General features: G+C 42.6%; 1 protein-coding gene and 1 long non-coding RNA gene across 2 annotated transcripts in view; one reads left to right on the top strand and one right to left on the bottom strand.

Annotated features, from left to right (window-relative positions):
* The window catches only part of LOC138975055 (uncharacterized), a 379,618-nt gene that overhangs the window by 355,286 nt on the left and 6,700 nt on the right, over positions 1-17,632 (bottom strand). The gene's annotated exons all lie outside the window — the stretch shown is intronic.
* LOC138975030 (leukocyte receptor cluster member 1 homolog) lies at positions 262-16,264 on the top strand. The gene is made up of 7 exons (XM_070347675.1): positions 262-415; positions 2,105-2,204; positions 4,310-4,504; positions 5,429-5,546; positions 10,050-10,134; positions 11,407-11,512; positions 13,348-16,264. The coding sequence occupies exons 1-7, from the start codon at positions 393-395 to the stop codon at positions 13,660-13,662; spliced, it is 942 nt and encodes a 313-aa protein (XP_070203776.1). The 5' UTR covers positions 262-392; the 3' UTR covers positions 13,663-16,264.

The raw sequence follows: 17,632 nt of genomic DNA, 5'->3' as shown, positions 1-17,632 counted from the left end.
CTTTGTTCCGAAAAAAGGCACGCCTAACCGGAAGTGATCGTGACAAATTTGCACAACAAATCTTTATGTTTACATCGAGCCCTTGTTTCATTTAACCTTTCAGAGTGTTTTATTTATTGATCAAATGTTTCAATTTGTTGCAGAAGTTGCGTGTTAGTGTTTAAAAGAGGGAGCGTAAATATTATTTCTGAAATGGTACAAAAGCTATTCTCAAACAGTCCAAAAACGTAACTCTCACGTTAGCTTGATGCGTATCCTTACTTGCTTGGTGGAGAGAGAAAACCAAAACTAGAGAAGGAGAAGAAACTGGTGCTTTGCTGCTTTCCTCCTTGCAACTGCAGTCGCAGCTTTGGTGTAGTCTTTGCACAGAAGAGAGAAACTAATATTCCAAAATGAATATTCTGCCAAAGAAAAGGTGAATCTCTCTCTCTCTCTCTCTCTCTCTCTCTCTCTCTCTCTCTCTCTCTCTCTCTCTCTCTCTCTCTCTCTCTCTCTCTCTCTCTGAAGCACTAATTATAACGTCCACTGTTTACGGCTAAATAAATTATTTACCACTAGGAAATAACTGTAGCAACTGTTTAAATTTAGAAGCAAGACTGGCAGTAGTCACAGGATTAAAACATGCTGTCACGAGGAAGAAGTCCACCACACCGCCCCAGTACCATGGTTTCATTTACTAGTGCGCCTGCGCCATTGGCGCATTAAATCTGAAAATGTCCCATCACAATTTCCGTCAGTGCGTCAAAGGGCGCACTGAGATTACGTACCACTGCGCCACCAAATGTACACTTTACATCGGATTACACACACACACACACACACACACACACACACACACACACATACACACACACACATATACAGAGATAACACGATATAGCGGCTAATTCTCAGATGGAACCATATTGCACCATTTTGCATCTTTGGTCAAAACGCGTACAGGCCTCTTTGTCGCGTCTTGTCTTCGACTATGTCCCATCGGAATTTGGTTGAGGGGGACAAATGTCCCATTGCCTTTTTCTCCCAGGTTAAACCCTGCAGTACTCACTGCACGGCCAAGCCCTCCAAACCGCTCCATCAACCAAGTACCTGGGCATCACACTGCAGGACAACGGCAAATGGGACACCCATATCAACAACATCATCGCCAAGGCCAACAACACTCTCGGCTTTGTCAGAAGGTGTCTCAAGACCAAGCAACAACAGGTCAAAGACAAGGCATACAAGGCACTTGTTCGCCCACCACCTTGACCTGGAGTATGCCCAAACAGTGTGGGATCCCCACCAGCAGAAGACCATTAACGAACTTGAGGCCGTACAACGAAGAGCAGCGCGGTATGTCCTCAACGATTACCATCCGACGTCCAGCGTAACATCCATGCTGGAACGTCTGAAGTGGCCTACCCTGCAGAACAGAAGAACTTCAGCCCGCCTCTCCACGTTCGCAAAAATCACCCGCAACCAGATGTACGTCCGGTGCAAACACCTCAAGACACTGGAGACAAGATCAAGGCGTGGTCACAACCAGCGGTACAGCAGGATCCCCTGCCGCACGGACCAACTCCTTATTCCCCTGCACAGTCAGAGACTGGAACACCCTGACTCCTGAAACCCTGGCCCTGTATGCTGATGCCCCTACCACTGGGGGGGGGGGGGGGGGGGCATCATGCCCACAGTAACATCCCTTCCCTTTTATTTTTATTTTAATTTTATTTTATTTTATTATTTCTAACTGACCTCTCTTCGCCCCACCATGCAACAATAATGGTCATTCTGGTTGCTAAACGGAAGAAGAAGAAGAAGATGGGGGGGGGGGGGGGGGGGGGGGGGGGCAGGGGGTATAGGTAAGGGGGTGAGGATCCACAATAAACTGCATTTGCTTTATTTCAGTTGCCAGCTCGAATTGTATTTGTGACAGCTCATTAACACACTGTGGACATGTAGGACTTTAGCGAAAGTAAAGACACTTATAGACAGAGAAGAAAAAGATTAATTTCAGTCATGCATACTTTGTTCTTCCTCTATCCTTGTACTGGTACTAGTAGTACGTACTTGCTGTTACCTTTGTCAATGTGATACATACACGTGTGTGTAACCATTGCAGTTGGCATGTGCGGACCAAGAAGAACATTGAGCGGGTGAGGAAGGATGAAGAGAAGGCAGCGGAGGAGGAAAAGGAAAAACAGAGGAGAGTCGCTCTTGCTGTAAGTGCTGATAGTTACACAAACACATAATATAACTTTATGCCTCCCTTGTATTCATGCAATACATGAATGAAAGCAAACCCCGCCACTTTTAAAACCCTCTGTGTGGGAGAGTGACGCAGTAGTCCCCCTTTCACAACAGCTGGTGTGCACTGACAGAGCTATTTATTTAGCCCATTAACTCAGCCCTAATTGCCTGCCCTGGCTTAATTTGGCTCTTAAGATGAATCCACTGTATAAACTGACTATGTGTGGGTGTGGAAACACATTGCAATTGGTTCAAAATCAAATGGTCTTCACAAATTGAGAGAACTATCACAGTGTTGTTGCCAGCCTAAGAAGACAATAGGTCATTTGGACCTCCCTAAAAAAAAACAATAGGTCCAAATGTCCTGGCTTTAAAAAAAACAATAGGTCCAAATTACCATGCCGTAGTATTATATTGATGAACTTTCCGCTGTTTGCTGTTTTCGGTAAATAGGTACACCGGCTGGATCGGGTATTTCCGTAAACGCAGCCTCGAGTGTCAATGACGACAAACACGGACTCGGCACCGTGTGCATTTTTCATTCGTAGCGAACATGAGCATTTCCATCGGGGTTTGTTTTCCGACTTTGCAACTCCCATTCCATTCATTGCAGACCTTGTCCGCCTTGTACGAATATGTATCGGTCAGTTGACCACCAAAACGTAAAAACTATCGGTCCATCGACCGGACAAGGCTAGGTCCAATGCGTCAAATCAGAAGGGAATGCGTCAGAGACAGAAGACCGAGGCCTGGCAACAACACTGCTATCACTTTATCTTACATCATTGTCCATTTTGACCAGATATATTGAGTGATAACGTGGTTTAAATGGACTTCACAAATCGAGCGAAATATCATTGCACCTTATCTTCCATCATTGTGCACTCCATCGAGATGTCCATTATGCTGACGTTGCTCAAATGAACCAGTATTGGCTTTAACCGGTATTTTACCGGTTGAAACAAGAAAATACCAGAACAAAATTGGCTGCCAGTACATGTATGACCTAGCGGTTGATTTTTAGAACTACCAGGGTGTTTTTGGCTGGTAAAACAATAAAAACAGTACTCTGAGTTGGACTCTTTCTGGTTCCAATGACCTGCCTATCGTTTTTTTCTGGACTGTTTGCATCATAAAAGTTTGCGTACAGGTTTGAAAAAATACTAGCGCCATCACTGATGAACTTCACAGATTGAGCGAACTATCTATATTCTTCATCTTACATCATTCATCCATCCCCACCAGATATTCATTTCATTAGGACTGGCTCAAATGGGCTTCACAAATCGAGCAAACTATCAGTGCACTTTATCTTACAGCATTATTCACTCCGCCGAGATGTCCATTAATGCAGGTGTTGCTCAAATGAACTTCACAGATTGAGCGAACTATTTATATTCTTTATCTTTATCATTCATACATCTTCACCAGATGTTCACTTCATAACGACTGGCTCAAATGGGCTTCACAGATTGAGCGAACTATCAGTGTACTTTATCTTACAGCATTGCAATGTTCATTCCGTCCAGATGTCCATGGGCTAGCCTTGCTCAAATGGACTTCACAGATTGAGCGAACTATCAGTGTACAGGGTAACCCCTTAGAAAGGGGGGTCTTAACATGGGGGGGGTCTTAACATGGGGGTAAATTTACAGAGGTTAAAAACAGGTCTAAAAATATCAAGGTCTTTAAAGGGGTGGGAGGGTAAATTGGGGGGGGGGTCTTAAAAGGGGGGTTCCACTGTACTTTATCACATCTGTTCCGGCCTTTCACAAGCAGTCATATCTAACTTCATGCACTTTTATTCCTAAAGTTGGCTGCTGAATAATGGGTATGTATTTTTGTTTTTGGGGTTGTCGGGGGGGGGGGGGGGGGGGGGATGTGTGTTGACCTTGTTGTCTCCATTGTTGTATTTATGCAAATTGCAATATAGATTCAAGCAGTCTTTTTGTCTCCATTGTTTTAGTTATGCAATATATATTCAAGCAGTCTTGTTGCACTACATGCACTCTTAATCTTATAGCTGGCTGCTGAAAAGAATATGCATTTTTATTCATTTTTTCATGTTTTGCTTCAGGAGCAAGAGTCTAGGACAGAAGCGCTGCGGGACCGTGCACGTAAGCGTGGACACGATGAGATTGAGGCTCCGTCTTTGCTGGCGGTGGCAGAGGTATCGCAGGCAGCAGGGTCAAGTTCCGTGGCCAAGGTCAAACAGGACATCTCGCTGAGTCAGGGCGGCCACATCAACTTCTTCAAGGACATAGAGCAGGGAGTAAGTAACCAATCAATCAATCAATATGAGGCTTATATCGCGCGTATTCCGTGGGTACAGTTCTAAGCGCAGGGATTTTTTTAATTTTTTTTTAATTTTAATAAATTTTTTTATGCGATTTATTTATGCCGTGTGAGTTGGAATTTTTTTACACAATACATCACGCATTCACATCGGCCAGCAGATCGCAGCCATTTCGGCGCATATCCTACTTTTCGCGGCCTATTATTCCAAGTCACACGGGTATTTTGGTGGACATTTTTATCTATGCCTATACAATTTTGCCAGGAAAGACCCTTTTGTCAATCGTGGGATCTTTAACGTGCACACCCCAATGTAGTGTACACGAAGGGACCTCGGTTTTTCGTCTCATCCGAAAGACTAGCACTTGAACCCACCACCTAGGTTAGGAGAGGAGGGAGAAAATTGCTAACGCCCTGACCCAGGGTCGAACTCGCAACCTCTCGCTTCCGAGCGCAAGTGCGTTACCACTCGGCCACCACAGTAACGTAGTATATGTGGTGTATGTCGATCAAAACAGGGTTCAATCTCTGTAGGTACAATTCCTGTATGCGTTTTTCCTGTATACAGGGAATTCGCCCTGGTGCTTTTCCTGTAGCGTTTCGTTGATCTTCCTCATAGTCATGTGATTTATAGGCCACATTGATAACATTTGATATTTTTCTATCTTTTTGTATTTTTCAAAGGAGTTATGAGGATGAAAGTCGCTTGTTCATTTCAATGCTTGTTTTTCTCTCAGGTGCCTGGAGCCTGGTTCAGAATAACTCTCACTTACTCTATTACCCATGTCGTGCATTTAGAGTGCTTACTTCCCTTTGTTTATCAGATCTCTAAACAGCGCTCTGCCTCTTTTGCTTCAGATTCTCTGATTGTGAGAGTGTCTCCTGTGTTGTGTTTGAACAGTTGGTGCGTGAAGGGAAGAACAAGGAGCATGAAGCAGACAAAGCCGCAGAGAAAGAGAAATGGGAGAAAGATATCGGCCTCCTCACTTACCTCGGACAGAGCGCCGTAGAGACGCAGAGTATGTGTGTGTTTGTCTGTGTTTTGAAAAGTGTGGGAAGGAGTGTGTGTGTGTGTGTCTCTCAATGTGTGGGCGACAATGGATGAGGATCCACATTGGTGTGTTTAGATATGTGCGTGTGTGTCTGTGTGTGTCTGTGTGTGTCCATGTTTCTCAGTGTCTGTCTATGTAGATGAAAATGGATAGGGAGGAAAAGCATGGGTGTGTTTAGATATGTGCGTGTGTGTCATGGGTGTGTTTAGATATGTGCGTGTGTGTCATGGGTGTGTTTAGATGCTCTTGTCTGAGTGCATGTGTATGCGCGTGTGTGAGGGGGAGGGGGTGCATACGTTGAAAGTACATACTTGTCATATATTTGGGTCCTTGTTTGTTTTGCACATACGTAGGCTGTTCCATAATTATTTAGAATCTCAGAAACGGAAACATATCAACAATCTAACCAGGCCATTTTCCAGATCAATCCTTCCCCAGCCGACACCCAACTGGCCATCCTCTCAAATGTTCTCATTCAGGCCCGGGACCACTTGACATCAGCTGTATCGGGTATGGCCCTCGTGAAGGCCCGGACAGAGTCTTCAGGGGTCTCTAACCGTGTTTCCGTGGCTATTTCTTAAATTCCGAGAACAGGCTGAACTAGCATGGGGAGATGTCAAGAAAATATGGTGGATGCAACCAACAGCAGTGCTCCCTTTGGTGCCAAGAAATCTGTTGTCGCAAAGGCAGTATACACAGTGGCGTTGTCATGTTACAGCATAAGCCCTCGAATACCCGTGTTTGGACGGTGTTTGTGTCAAGCCTCGAATATTTTCGACCATCAGTGGTGGACACAGCAGTAAGACGTGACTGTATGCCTGTCCTCAAGAGTCACAGTGTTTAAATACCGTGATCTAGCGACGAAAGATTTTTAGGGCTTCTTGTTATTGACGACAGTTGTTTAGTTTCAGATTGGAACTAATTAACCCAGGTTTCGTCACCACTGACGATATTCCATGTTGATTTGGACAAGTCATTGCTGATTTTTTCAAGTATTGTCAGGCAACACTCTGCCCTACCCCTCTTTTCCCCGTCACTAGGTTCATGTGCTACCCAACCGGCAAATCGCTTTGGGGCCATTAAATATTTGTGTAAGATCTTTTCAAATGCAGAGCTTTTAATGCCAAGGGCATATTGCATCTCGCTGAATATAATTAAGTGATCTTCTCTTATTATCTGTTCAACAGCGACAATGTTTTCGAGGATAACGGATGAAATGAGTAGACCAGGGTGGGTATCATTTTTGAGGCTCCGTCTACCCGGTTTGAAATTGCTGTACCAGTTTTACACCACGGCTCTACAAAGAGCGTTCATCCTAAAACATTTCATCACACGTTCATGCAAATCGGCCTCTTTTAACCTTTAGTTTGTAGTTGTTGTAAGTTATTGGTCCGAAATCGCGAATTTGAGCTTCATGATGCAATTTCATACATTGCGCGGTGAGTAACTTCCCGAGTCGACCATATGAAAACGGCATAACTCTGGAACTTCATTTTTTGTGTCAAGCCTCACAATAGTCTAATATAGCTATTCTGATGGACACGTGGGGGAATTCGGGGGCTGTGATTGAATGGTCTCACACATATCCCTTTTCCGATCATCAAAGCATAATGCTACGGAAGTCAGCCATTTTTGCCAATATCCAAAAGCATATTGGCAATAGCAAAGACGCATGGTTCCGGTTTACCCATCTGTACCACACGATGTTTCAGTCGACAACAGCATACACTGACAACTTGAAATTCTTCTCGGGAATGTTTTTCAGCTTTACAAATGTCGATAGCATACCCTTTTCTGCTAACTTCCCTATGAAACAGGACTAAACCAATTATATTCTGTCCTAAACACCACAAAATGCCCAAAGTCGACAGATGTAGTACAAACAGGGGAGTAAAACGGAACAGCCGTTTTTGTGTGCCTGTGTGAGCTCAGTTGCCGACCGACACAAACTTTCGCATTCGGCTTGTCTTATCTCGTAACTCCACACTAAATACCCCACGTCCCTTCTGAAGTATTGATGTACAACCGATGGCACTAACATTCATATAGTCGTTTATAACTGAGATTGAAAAATTTGTTTCATGACGAGACAAGTATAAATGCCATTCACCCAAACTGAAAACTTTGCTGCCGTCTGCTCGCGTTGTACGGATTAGCTGTTCTCTTCTCCTCCCCTTGTTACATCCTAGTTCTTCAGTTGTTTCTAGTTTTCCGTTGATGTTGTGTTTTGGTCTTCTTCATAAGTAGTCTTGTTCAAAATTAAAAAAACTCAAACTTCTTTTTGTTGTATACGAATGAACTAATAAAAAGCTGTATAACAGCTGTGTTGTCAAATCGAGTTTTTTTCCAAAGTGTGTGGCGCCTGCGCAAAACTAATGCGCATAAGAAACGGCGTCTGCTGTCAAAACCTGAGATCAACGCATCGACGCAAAAACTGTCATTTTGTAAGTTTGGAACAACAAATCAAGGTCAGAACAGCTATATAATCGCTTTTGTATTTTCAGCGTAGCAATAGGGTCCAATACTTAGACTCGAACAAGTATATCAATCAATCAATATGAGGCTTATATCGCGCGTATTCCGTGGGTACAGTTCTAAGCGCAGCGATTCTTTTTTTTATTTTTTTATCCCAGCGAAGCTGGAGGTATCCCGTGAACGCTATACTGTAATCGATTTGAGAAATGTGCATACCGAATAATACATGATAAAGAAGGATTCTTTGTGCCCGAAAATGGGCCACAGTTGGAGATGGAAGTTCACCAAAAATTGGGACCATACTAACAAAAATACGGTGGGTAAAATTGGCGCCCCCATTTTTTCAGCAAACGCCACCCAAAGCCGCTTTAGACGGGTAGAAATTCCGTAGTTTCCAAGTCTATGGATAAAGCTCGCGTAAGAAGAATACGTCACGGTCGAAAGTCTTTGACGTCAATTAATGCATCATGACGTCATGCCTCCCTGTAGTCTTTCTCTCTCGCGCGGTGTGTGTGTTTGTGTTCATTTTGTGCACATGTCGGTTAGTGTTACTGTTTGCGTGTGTGTGTGTGTGTGTGTGTGTGTGTGTGTGTGTGTGTGTGTGTGTGTGTGTGTGTGTGTATTTGTGTGTGTGTGCGCACGCGTGCATGAGTCTGTACTCGTGTGTGTGTGAGTGTGTGTGTGGTGTGTGTGTGTGTGTGTGTGTGTGTATGTGTGTGCAGTGTGTGAAAGACTGAGAGAGAGGGAGAAAGTGTGTGTGTGTGTGTGTGTGTGTGTGTGAATGTGTGTGTGCATGAGTTTGTGTGTATGTTTGTGTGTGTATGAGTGTGTATATGTGTTTGTTTGTAAAGGTGTGTGTGTCCGTCTGTCTATGTGCGTATTTGTTTGTTTGGGCCATAATTATCAGGGCGGTGCTGCTTTGAGATATAACGTGCGCCACACACAAGGCAGAAGTCACAGCACAGGCTTCATGTCTCACCCAGTCACATTATTCTGACACCGGACCAACCAGTCCTAGCATGCACTAACCCCATAATGCCAGACGCCAGGCGGAGCAGCCACTAGATTGCCAATTTTAAAGTCTTAGGTATGACCCGGCCTGGGTTCTAACCCACGACCTCCCGATCACGGGGCGGACGCCTTACGACTAGGCCAACCGTGTATGTGCGTATAAGTGTGTGTTTTGTGTGTATGAGATTTGTGTGAGTCAATGCGCGTGTGTGTGTGTGTGTGTGTGTGTGTGTGTGTGTGTGTGTGTGTGTGTGTGTGTGTCTGTATAAGAGAGAAAGAGAGAGAGTGAGAGAGAGAGAGAGTGGGTGGGTGGGAGTGTGTTTGTGCGTGTGCGTAAGTGTATGTGTGTGTGTATGTGTGTTTGTTTGTAACGGTGTGTATGTCCGTCTGTCTATATGTGCGTATGGGTGTGTGTTTTGTGTGTATGAAGTGTGTGTGAGAGAGAGTGAGTGCGTGTGAGTGAGTGTGTATTTGTGTACGTGTGTAACTTGAGCTATGTGTGTGTGTGTGTGTGTGTGTGTTCGTGTGTGTGTGTGTTTGAGAGAGAGAGAGAGAGAGAGAGAGGTTTGTCTTTCGCTGGGGTATGCAGTGCCTTGGCGTTGCACATCTACTTAATTTTTATTTTATGCAATTTATATTGTGCACATATGCAAGGCGCAGGGATTTATTTATGCCGTGTGAGATGGAATTTTTTTACACAATACATCACGCATTCACATCGGCCAGCAGATCGCAGCCATTTCGGTGCATATCCTACTTTTCACGGCCTATTATTCGACTCGTCGGCATTATACTTGTCTCGTCTAAATATCGGACCCTTTTGACCCTATTGCTACGCTGAAATAACAATAGCTGTTATTATTGACGGCATGATTTTGTATTTAACGCCATATTGCCAGGAGCCTGGATTCTAAAAAATAATGGAACAGCCCTCGTACATTTGCAGGCATATCTTTTTGTTAAACCTTCTTGGTTTCCTTTCAGATGAGAGGCCATGGTACTTGCAGAAGTCTGAGAAGTCAGCGCCTGAAAAGAAGGTCAACCCTTATGAAGTGAAAGTGGCAGGAAGGTATGTTTTGGTCACTGCACATTCTGGTCTGTGGGTTTGGGTATCTGTAGTTCAGACTCCAACAGACAGGTGTGTGTGTGTGTGTGTGTGTGTATGTGTGAGTATGTGGGTGGGTGCCCTCGTGTGTTACTACTGTGTGTGTGTCACAGTGTGTGTGTGTGTGTGTGTGTGTGTGTGTGTGCACGCTCTGTGTTGTGTTTGGCCTTAGTTTCACTTCTGTATATTCTTCTACATTTTGAATTATTTGCGTAGCTTTACCATTTATCATAAAAAACAAGAAAGAAAAAATCAGTCATTCGCTCGGCTTTCTGACGAGTGGACGTAAACTGATAGAACTATCAAGATAAGTTTTGTGTGAATATTTGGTTGTCTGTTCACTTAAAAGACCGTTGGGTCGAAATATCTGTGAATGTATTGTTTTGTCAATAACAAACGTTCCAACAACCTACCTTTCTTGTTTTTTGATTCTGAATTTTAGAACGTTGGCAGTCTCGTTGTTTTTGTATTTACCATTTACCGTACTTTCCGGGTCATAAGGCGCGACTTTTTTCCTCGAGTTCGACCCCTGCGTCTTGTATAACGAAGCGCCTAATCCGTGTATGAAATACGAAAAAAATCAAAGAGACCGCTTGAGTACCAGTCAAACAACTTGTGATAATGCATGTTTCAGCTACTAGGTACTGCCCTGCCTTTGATCTGGCCGCACACACAGATTTCCACTCTGTTAAACTCGGTCACTGACCGGTCACTGACCCCGATGCAGGAAGTGTTTCCTCTCTCAGATATGACAGGGGAACCACCTCTCATGGCAAAAACTGGGTCATTGACCCCTGGGAAGAAGGTCGTGTCTTTTAACAAGGCCACCCAGCTATCACAATGCCTTTGATCTGGCCGCACACACAGAGCACACATATTTTCACTCAGTTAAAGTCGGTCACTGACCGGTCACTGACCCCGATGCAGGAAGTGTTTCCTCTCTCAGATATGACAGGGGAACCACCTCTCATGGCAAAAACTGGGTCATTTTGGTGCGCCCTATCGGCCCCCTGCGTCCAATGGGTGACTGGATTACAATTTATTTTAAAAAGAAGGGGGTGCGTCTTAGATAACGAAGCGCCTTGTCACCCGGAAAGTACGGTATATAGTTTTGTTTGTATTTAGGATTGTTTCACATGAATGTGGAATATAAACATAGGCTATGTTACTATGTTATATCTTGTAGAGTATAGCCATAGGATATGATTCTATCTGACCTATGGTTTCTTTGTGCAGAAATAACAGAGATCGTAAGCTGAAAGACTCCATGGACCCTTTGCTGGACATGAAGAGACACTTTGAGAAAAGTCACAAACTGAAACATCAACACAAAGATAAAGAAGTAAGAGAGAGATAGAAAACGCTTTTAGAAACTTCACAAACATCAACACAAAGATAAAGACTCTGAGAAACATCACAAACATCAACACAAAGATAAAGACTCTGAGAAACATCACAAACATCAACACAAAGATAAAGTAGACTGAGAAACGTCACTGACATCAACACAAAGATAAAGACTCTGAGAAACGTCACTAACACCAACACAAAGATAAACACTCTGAGAAACGTTACTAACATCAACACAAAGATAAAGACTCTGAGAAACGTCACTAGCATCAACACAAAGATAAAGAGGTAAGAAAGAGAGAGAGAGAGAGAAAACACTTTGAGAAACGTCACTAACATCAACACAAAGATAAAGAGGTAAGAAAGAGATAGAGAGAAAACACTTTGAGAAACGTCACTAACATCAACACAAAGATAAAGACTGAGAAACGTCACTAACATCAACACAAAGATAAAGACTCTGAGAAACGTCACTAACATCAACACAAAGATAAACACTCTGAGAAACGTCACTAACATCAACACAAAGATAAACACTCTGAGAAACGTCACTAACATCAACACAAAGATAAAGACTGAGAAACGTCACTAACATCAACACAAAGATAAAGACTCTGAGAAACGTCACTAACATCAACACAAAGATAAAGACTGAGAAACGTCACTAACATCAACACAAAGATAAAGACTCTGAGAAACGTCACTAACATCAACACAAAGATAAAGACTGAGAAACGTCACTAACATCAACACAAAGATAAAGACTGAGAAACGTCACTAACATCAACACAAAGATAAAGACTGAGAAACGTCACTAACATCAACACAAAGAAAAAGACTCTGAGAAACGTCACTAACATCAACACAAAGATAAAGACTCTGAGAAACGTCACTAACATCAACACAAAGAAAAAGACTCTGAGAAACGTCACTAACATCAACACAAAGATAAAGACTCTGATAAATGTCACTAACATCAACACAAAGATAAAGACTCTGAGAAACGTCACTAACATCAACACAAAGATAAAGACTCTGAGAAACGTCACTAACATCAACACAAAGATAAAGACTCTGAGAAACGTCACTAACATCAACACAAAGAAAAAGACTCTGAGAAACGTCACTAACATCAACACAAAGATAAAGACTCTGAGAAACGTCACTAACATCAACACAAAGATAAAGACTCTGAGAAACGTCACTAACATCAACACAAAGATAAAGACTCTGAGAAACGTCACTAACATCAACACAAAGATAAAGACTCTGAGAAACGTCACTAACATCAACACAAAGAAAAAGACTCTGAGAAACGTCACTAACATCAACACAAAGATAAAGACTCTGAGAAACGTCACTAACATCAACACAAAGATAAAGACTCTGAGAAACGTCACTAACATCAACACAAAGATAAAGACTCTGAGAAACATCACTAACATCAACACAAAGATAAACACTCTGAGAAACGTCACTAACATCAACACAAAGATAAAGACTGAGAAACGTCACTAACATCAACACAAAGATAAACACTCTGAGAAACGTCACTAACATCAACACAAAGATAAAGACTGAGAAACGTCACTAACATCAACACAAAGATAAAGACTGAGAAACGTCACTAACATCAACACAAAGATAAAGACTTTGAGAAACGTCACTAACATCAACACAAAGATAAAGAGGTGAGAGAGAGAGAGAGAGAAAAACAGGTTTATATCAAAGACACAACAAACATTACACAACTAGAAAAGGAGACACTTGCAGATTGTATAGCTCTCGCGTATCATGTTGCTTATCTATTTCCCACGTTTATTCCAGAGGCACCACAAACACAAGTCCAGCAAAAGGGACACAGCTAAAACAACCACCTCAAGCAAAACTTCACCTTCAACTTCTTCCGTCCCCGCTCAGAGCAAGTCCAGCAAAACCATCGAGCAACTGCGAGCAGAGAGGCTACGCCGAGAGGCGGGGGAGAAGCAGAAGATTGCGGAAGTGATGATGCGAGCACGTGGGGAAACTGTGACACAGGACGCTGATGAGTTTGTGACTGACGCGGACAAAGACCGTTCCAGGGGCTATAACTCTCGGTACAATCCGAACTTTGTGAAAAATCTGTCGAATCGCAAGAGATAATGTTGTGATAATGCTTTTAAAGGACGGGTGAACTGTGAACCCTGGTCGTGTGAAGATAATAATAATAATAATAATAATGGAAACTTATAGAGCGCTTACCTAGAAGCTCTAAGCGCTTTACAATGACATTGCTATACACATGTACAAAACCAAAATACAGCATTAATACACAAAAAGAACAGGAGTACAAAAGCAAATTCATCGTTTAAATCCATGCAGTCGCAAACAAACACACGCGTGCGCACGCACATACGCGTGCGCATACACACACACATGCTATGACCACACACATTCACAGATACACACAGACACACAGACACACGTTCACACACACACACACACACACACGCACACAAACACACACACACGCATACAGACAGGCGCACACACATACATACAACACATACACATGCACTCACACATGAATACTGATATACCTACACAATCTGCATACATGGCGTACACACAAAAAAGCCGCAGATATAATCACAAAACCAAGCTCGTGCTTATGCACATCCATTTATCTGACTAGATAAACCGATTTGTAGTTTGCACAAGGAAAAGAGAAAAAAGTAGCAGCACACGATTTCCAGATCACTGGCTGCTGCAGGGGTCACCAGACAGTTTGGGAGTTACTGGTTAGTCTAGAAAATGCTGTGTGAACAGGTGCGTTTTCAGATTTGATCTAAAAGAAGAATAGGATGGACTATGTCTGACAGAATAAGGAAGGGAGTTCCATGTTTTAACAGCAGCAAATGAAAATGCGCGTTGTCCATGTACTTTTCTTTTTTTTGTTGGAATTCGGAACATTCGAGTGTCAGCGGCAGAGCGCAGCGATCTGGAAGGGACGTACAGGTTTACGAGTTCAGAAGATGGTGTTCGCTCTCATGAACAAGAAATAGCCGCGACGTCAGTTGCATGTATAGGACAGGATGTGTGAAGTGTTGATCCTGACTGTGGACTGGCGCAATGGCCCAGTGGTTAAGACAATGGCCTAATGGTTAAGACAATGGCCTAGTGGTTAAGACAATGGCCTAGTGGTTAAGACAATGGCCTAATGGTTAAGACAATGGACTAATGGTTAAGACAATGGCCTAGTGGTTAAGACAATGGCCTAATGGTTAAGACAATGGCCTAGTGGTTAAGACAATGGCCTAATGGTTAAGACAATGGACTAATGGTTAAGACAATGGACTAATGGTTAAGACAATGGCCTAGTGGTTAAGACAATGGCCTAGTGGTTAAGACAATGGACTAATGGTTAAGACAATGGCCTAATGGTTAAGACAATGGACTAATGGTTAAGACAATGGCCTAGTGGTTAAGACAATGGACTAATGGTTAAGACAATGGACTAGTGGTTAAGACAATGGCCTAGTGGTTAAGACAATGGCCTAGTGGTTAAGACAATGGACTAATGGTTAAGACAATGGCCTAGTGGTTAAGACAATGGCCTAGTGGTTAAGACAATGGCCTAGTGGTTAAGACAATGGACTAGTGGTTAAGACAATGGCCTAGTGGTTAAGACAATGGACTAGTGGTTAAGACAATGGCCTAATGGTTAAGACAATGGACTAATGGTTAAGACAATGGCCTAGTGGTTAAGACAATGGCCTAATGGTTAAGACAATGGCCTAATGGTTAAGACAATGGCCTAGTGGTTAAGACAATGGACTGATGGTTAAGACAATGGACTAATGGTTAAGACAATGGACTAGTGGTTAAGACAATGGACTAATGGTTAAAACAATGGCCTAATGTTTAAGACAATGGCCTAGTGGTTAAGACAATGGACTAGTGGTTAAGACAATGGCCTAATGGTTAAGACAATGGCCTAGTGGTTAAGACAATGGCCTAATGGTTAAGACAATGGCCTAATGGTTAAGACAATGGACTAGTGGTTAAGACAATGGACTAGTGGTTAAGACAATGGCCTAGTGTTTAAGACAATGGCCTAATGGTTAAGACAATGGACTAATGGTTAAGACAATGGACTAGTGGTTAAGACAATGGACTAGTGGTTAAGACAATGGCCTAGTGGTTAAGACAATGGACTAATGGTTAAGACAATGGACCAATGGTCTCCCCCCTTTCCCCGTCGCGATATAACCTTTGTGGTTGAAAATGACGTTAAACACCAAATAAAGAAAGAAAGAACAACATTGTTTCCTGATGAAGTTATATACCGTATTTGACGGACTACAAGCCGCGACTTTTAAAAAAAAAATCGCATTGCGGCTTATAAAAAGATGCGGCTAAAACGTTACCTAAATTTTAAATTGAATAGCATTCACCAAATGGAAGTCGCTGCGGATTTTCATTTCGCTCGATTAGCGATTACCGGTACATTATTAGCTCTCTACTCAAGACTCGGCGCTTTTCTCTTTCTTTCGTGAATCTTCGTTTGTCAACAAGTCGTCGTGACAAGATAGCGTACAGAGAAACACCGGATGTATCAGGATCTCGCGCGCGCGAGATTTCGGTTTTTTGTGTCTTGCGATAGTTGGAGGAGCGAGAGCCGCCATGTTGTGTTTTCGTCTGCTCGAAATGTGCGCAAAAGTCGTAAATCATCCCAAAAAAGCTTATTCCGGCAGGGGGGGGGGGGGGGGGGGGGGGGGGGGGGGGGACCTACATGTGTGTGTTGGTTACAAATTGTGTGTGTGATATTTTTCTTCAAACTTTTTCACTTTTCTTCTTTGTTTCGCTTGTTTATTCTCGGAGCCGATTTCGCCAAATACCGTACTTTCGTTTGCCTGTTTGTTTTGATTAGTTGACACGATCTGATTATATTTTTTTCGACGGCGGCTAATATAGTGACGCGGCCTATACGTGGCACGTCCCTATTTTTTTGTTAAAAGTCTGGGGTGCGGCTTATAAAACGGTGCGTCTTGTAATCCGTCAAATACGGTACATGTATTTCCTCATAGACAATGAACATACAAAATAAAATACAAAAAACGTTTCTGCGTGGTTGTGGTGACTTTGTGTAACTCTGGTGTATGTGGGTGTGAATGTGTGCTTTTTGTCACTGACAGCTTCTTTCACATTTGCTGGTAATAAATTACATAAACAACCACTCCTCTCTAAAGCAGCACGAAACACACACATGGTGACAATATTTTGTAAGAAACACATGTACATGAATAAGAGTAATAATGAGTTATAAATACCTACTAAACTGTGTTTTGTTTTAGTTTTTGAGTCACTTGAGAAAAAGTGACTCTATGAAATCGGTCAGTGTTAGTCTGTCCGGCCGGCCGTCCGGCCGGGCCGTCCGTAGACACCACCTTAACGTTGGACTTTTCTCGGAAACTATCAAAGCGATCGGGCTCATATTTTGTTTAGTCGTGACCTCCAATGACCTCTACACTTTAACGATGGTTTCGTTGACCTTTGACCTTTTTCAAGGTCACAGGTCAGCGTCAAAGGAAAAATTAGACATTTTATATCTTTGACAAAGTTCATCGGATGTGATTGAAACTTTGTAGGATTATTCTTTACATCAAAGTATTTACATCTGTAGCCTTTTACGAACGTTATCAGAAAAACAAGGGAGATAACTAGCCTTTTCTGTTCGGCAACACACAACTTAACGTTGGGCTTTTCTCGGAAACTATAAAAGTGACCGGGCTCAAATTTTATGTGAACGTGACTCATTGTGTTGTGAATAGCAATTTCTTCCTGTCCATCTGATGCCTCATATAATATTCAGAACTGCGAAAGTGACTCGATCGAGCGTTTGCTCTTCTTGTTTTATCTCAGTTGCATGCAGGCTGCTTCAACCCTTTTTCTTTTGCCTCTTTCTTTTTTTTCTTTTTTTTGACGGGGAGCATCCTTCTTCATTAATTGTTTTTCTTTGTTTTCCCTGCTTATTATATTAATGTTTCTACTTTAGATATACCTATATCATTAACAATACTATTTCTAAACTGTGTTGTGTGGTGGCTTGATTCGGTGAGTGAGTTTCCAC

This window comes from Littorina saxatilis, linkage group LG9 (assembly GCF_037325665.1).
Source record: "Littorina saxatilis isolate snail1 linkage group LG9, US_GU_Lsax_2.0, whole genome shotgun sequence".
Taxonomy (NCBI): domain Eukaryota; kingdom Metazoa; phylum Mollusca; class Gastropoda; order Littorinimorpha; family Littorinidae; genus Littorina; species Littorina saxatilis.
This window is presented reverse-complemented; position numbering and strand designations above follow the sequence as displayed.

Bases quoted from the DNA above. Each gene is read 5' to 3' on its own strand.
- LOC138975030 (XM_070347675.1), top strand. From the start codon at position 393: ATGAATATTCTGCCAAAGAAAAG. The intron at 4,505-5,428 runs GTAAGTAACCAA...GTGTTTGAACAG, and splicing joins TCAAGGACATAGAGCAGGGA to TTGGTGCGTGAAGGGAAGAA. The intron at 5,547-10,049 runs GTATGTGTGTGT...GTTTCCTTTCAG, and splicing joins GAGCGCCGTAGAGACGCAGA to ATGAGAGGCCATGGTACTTG.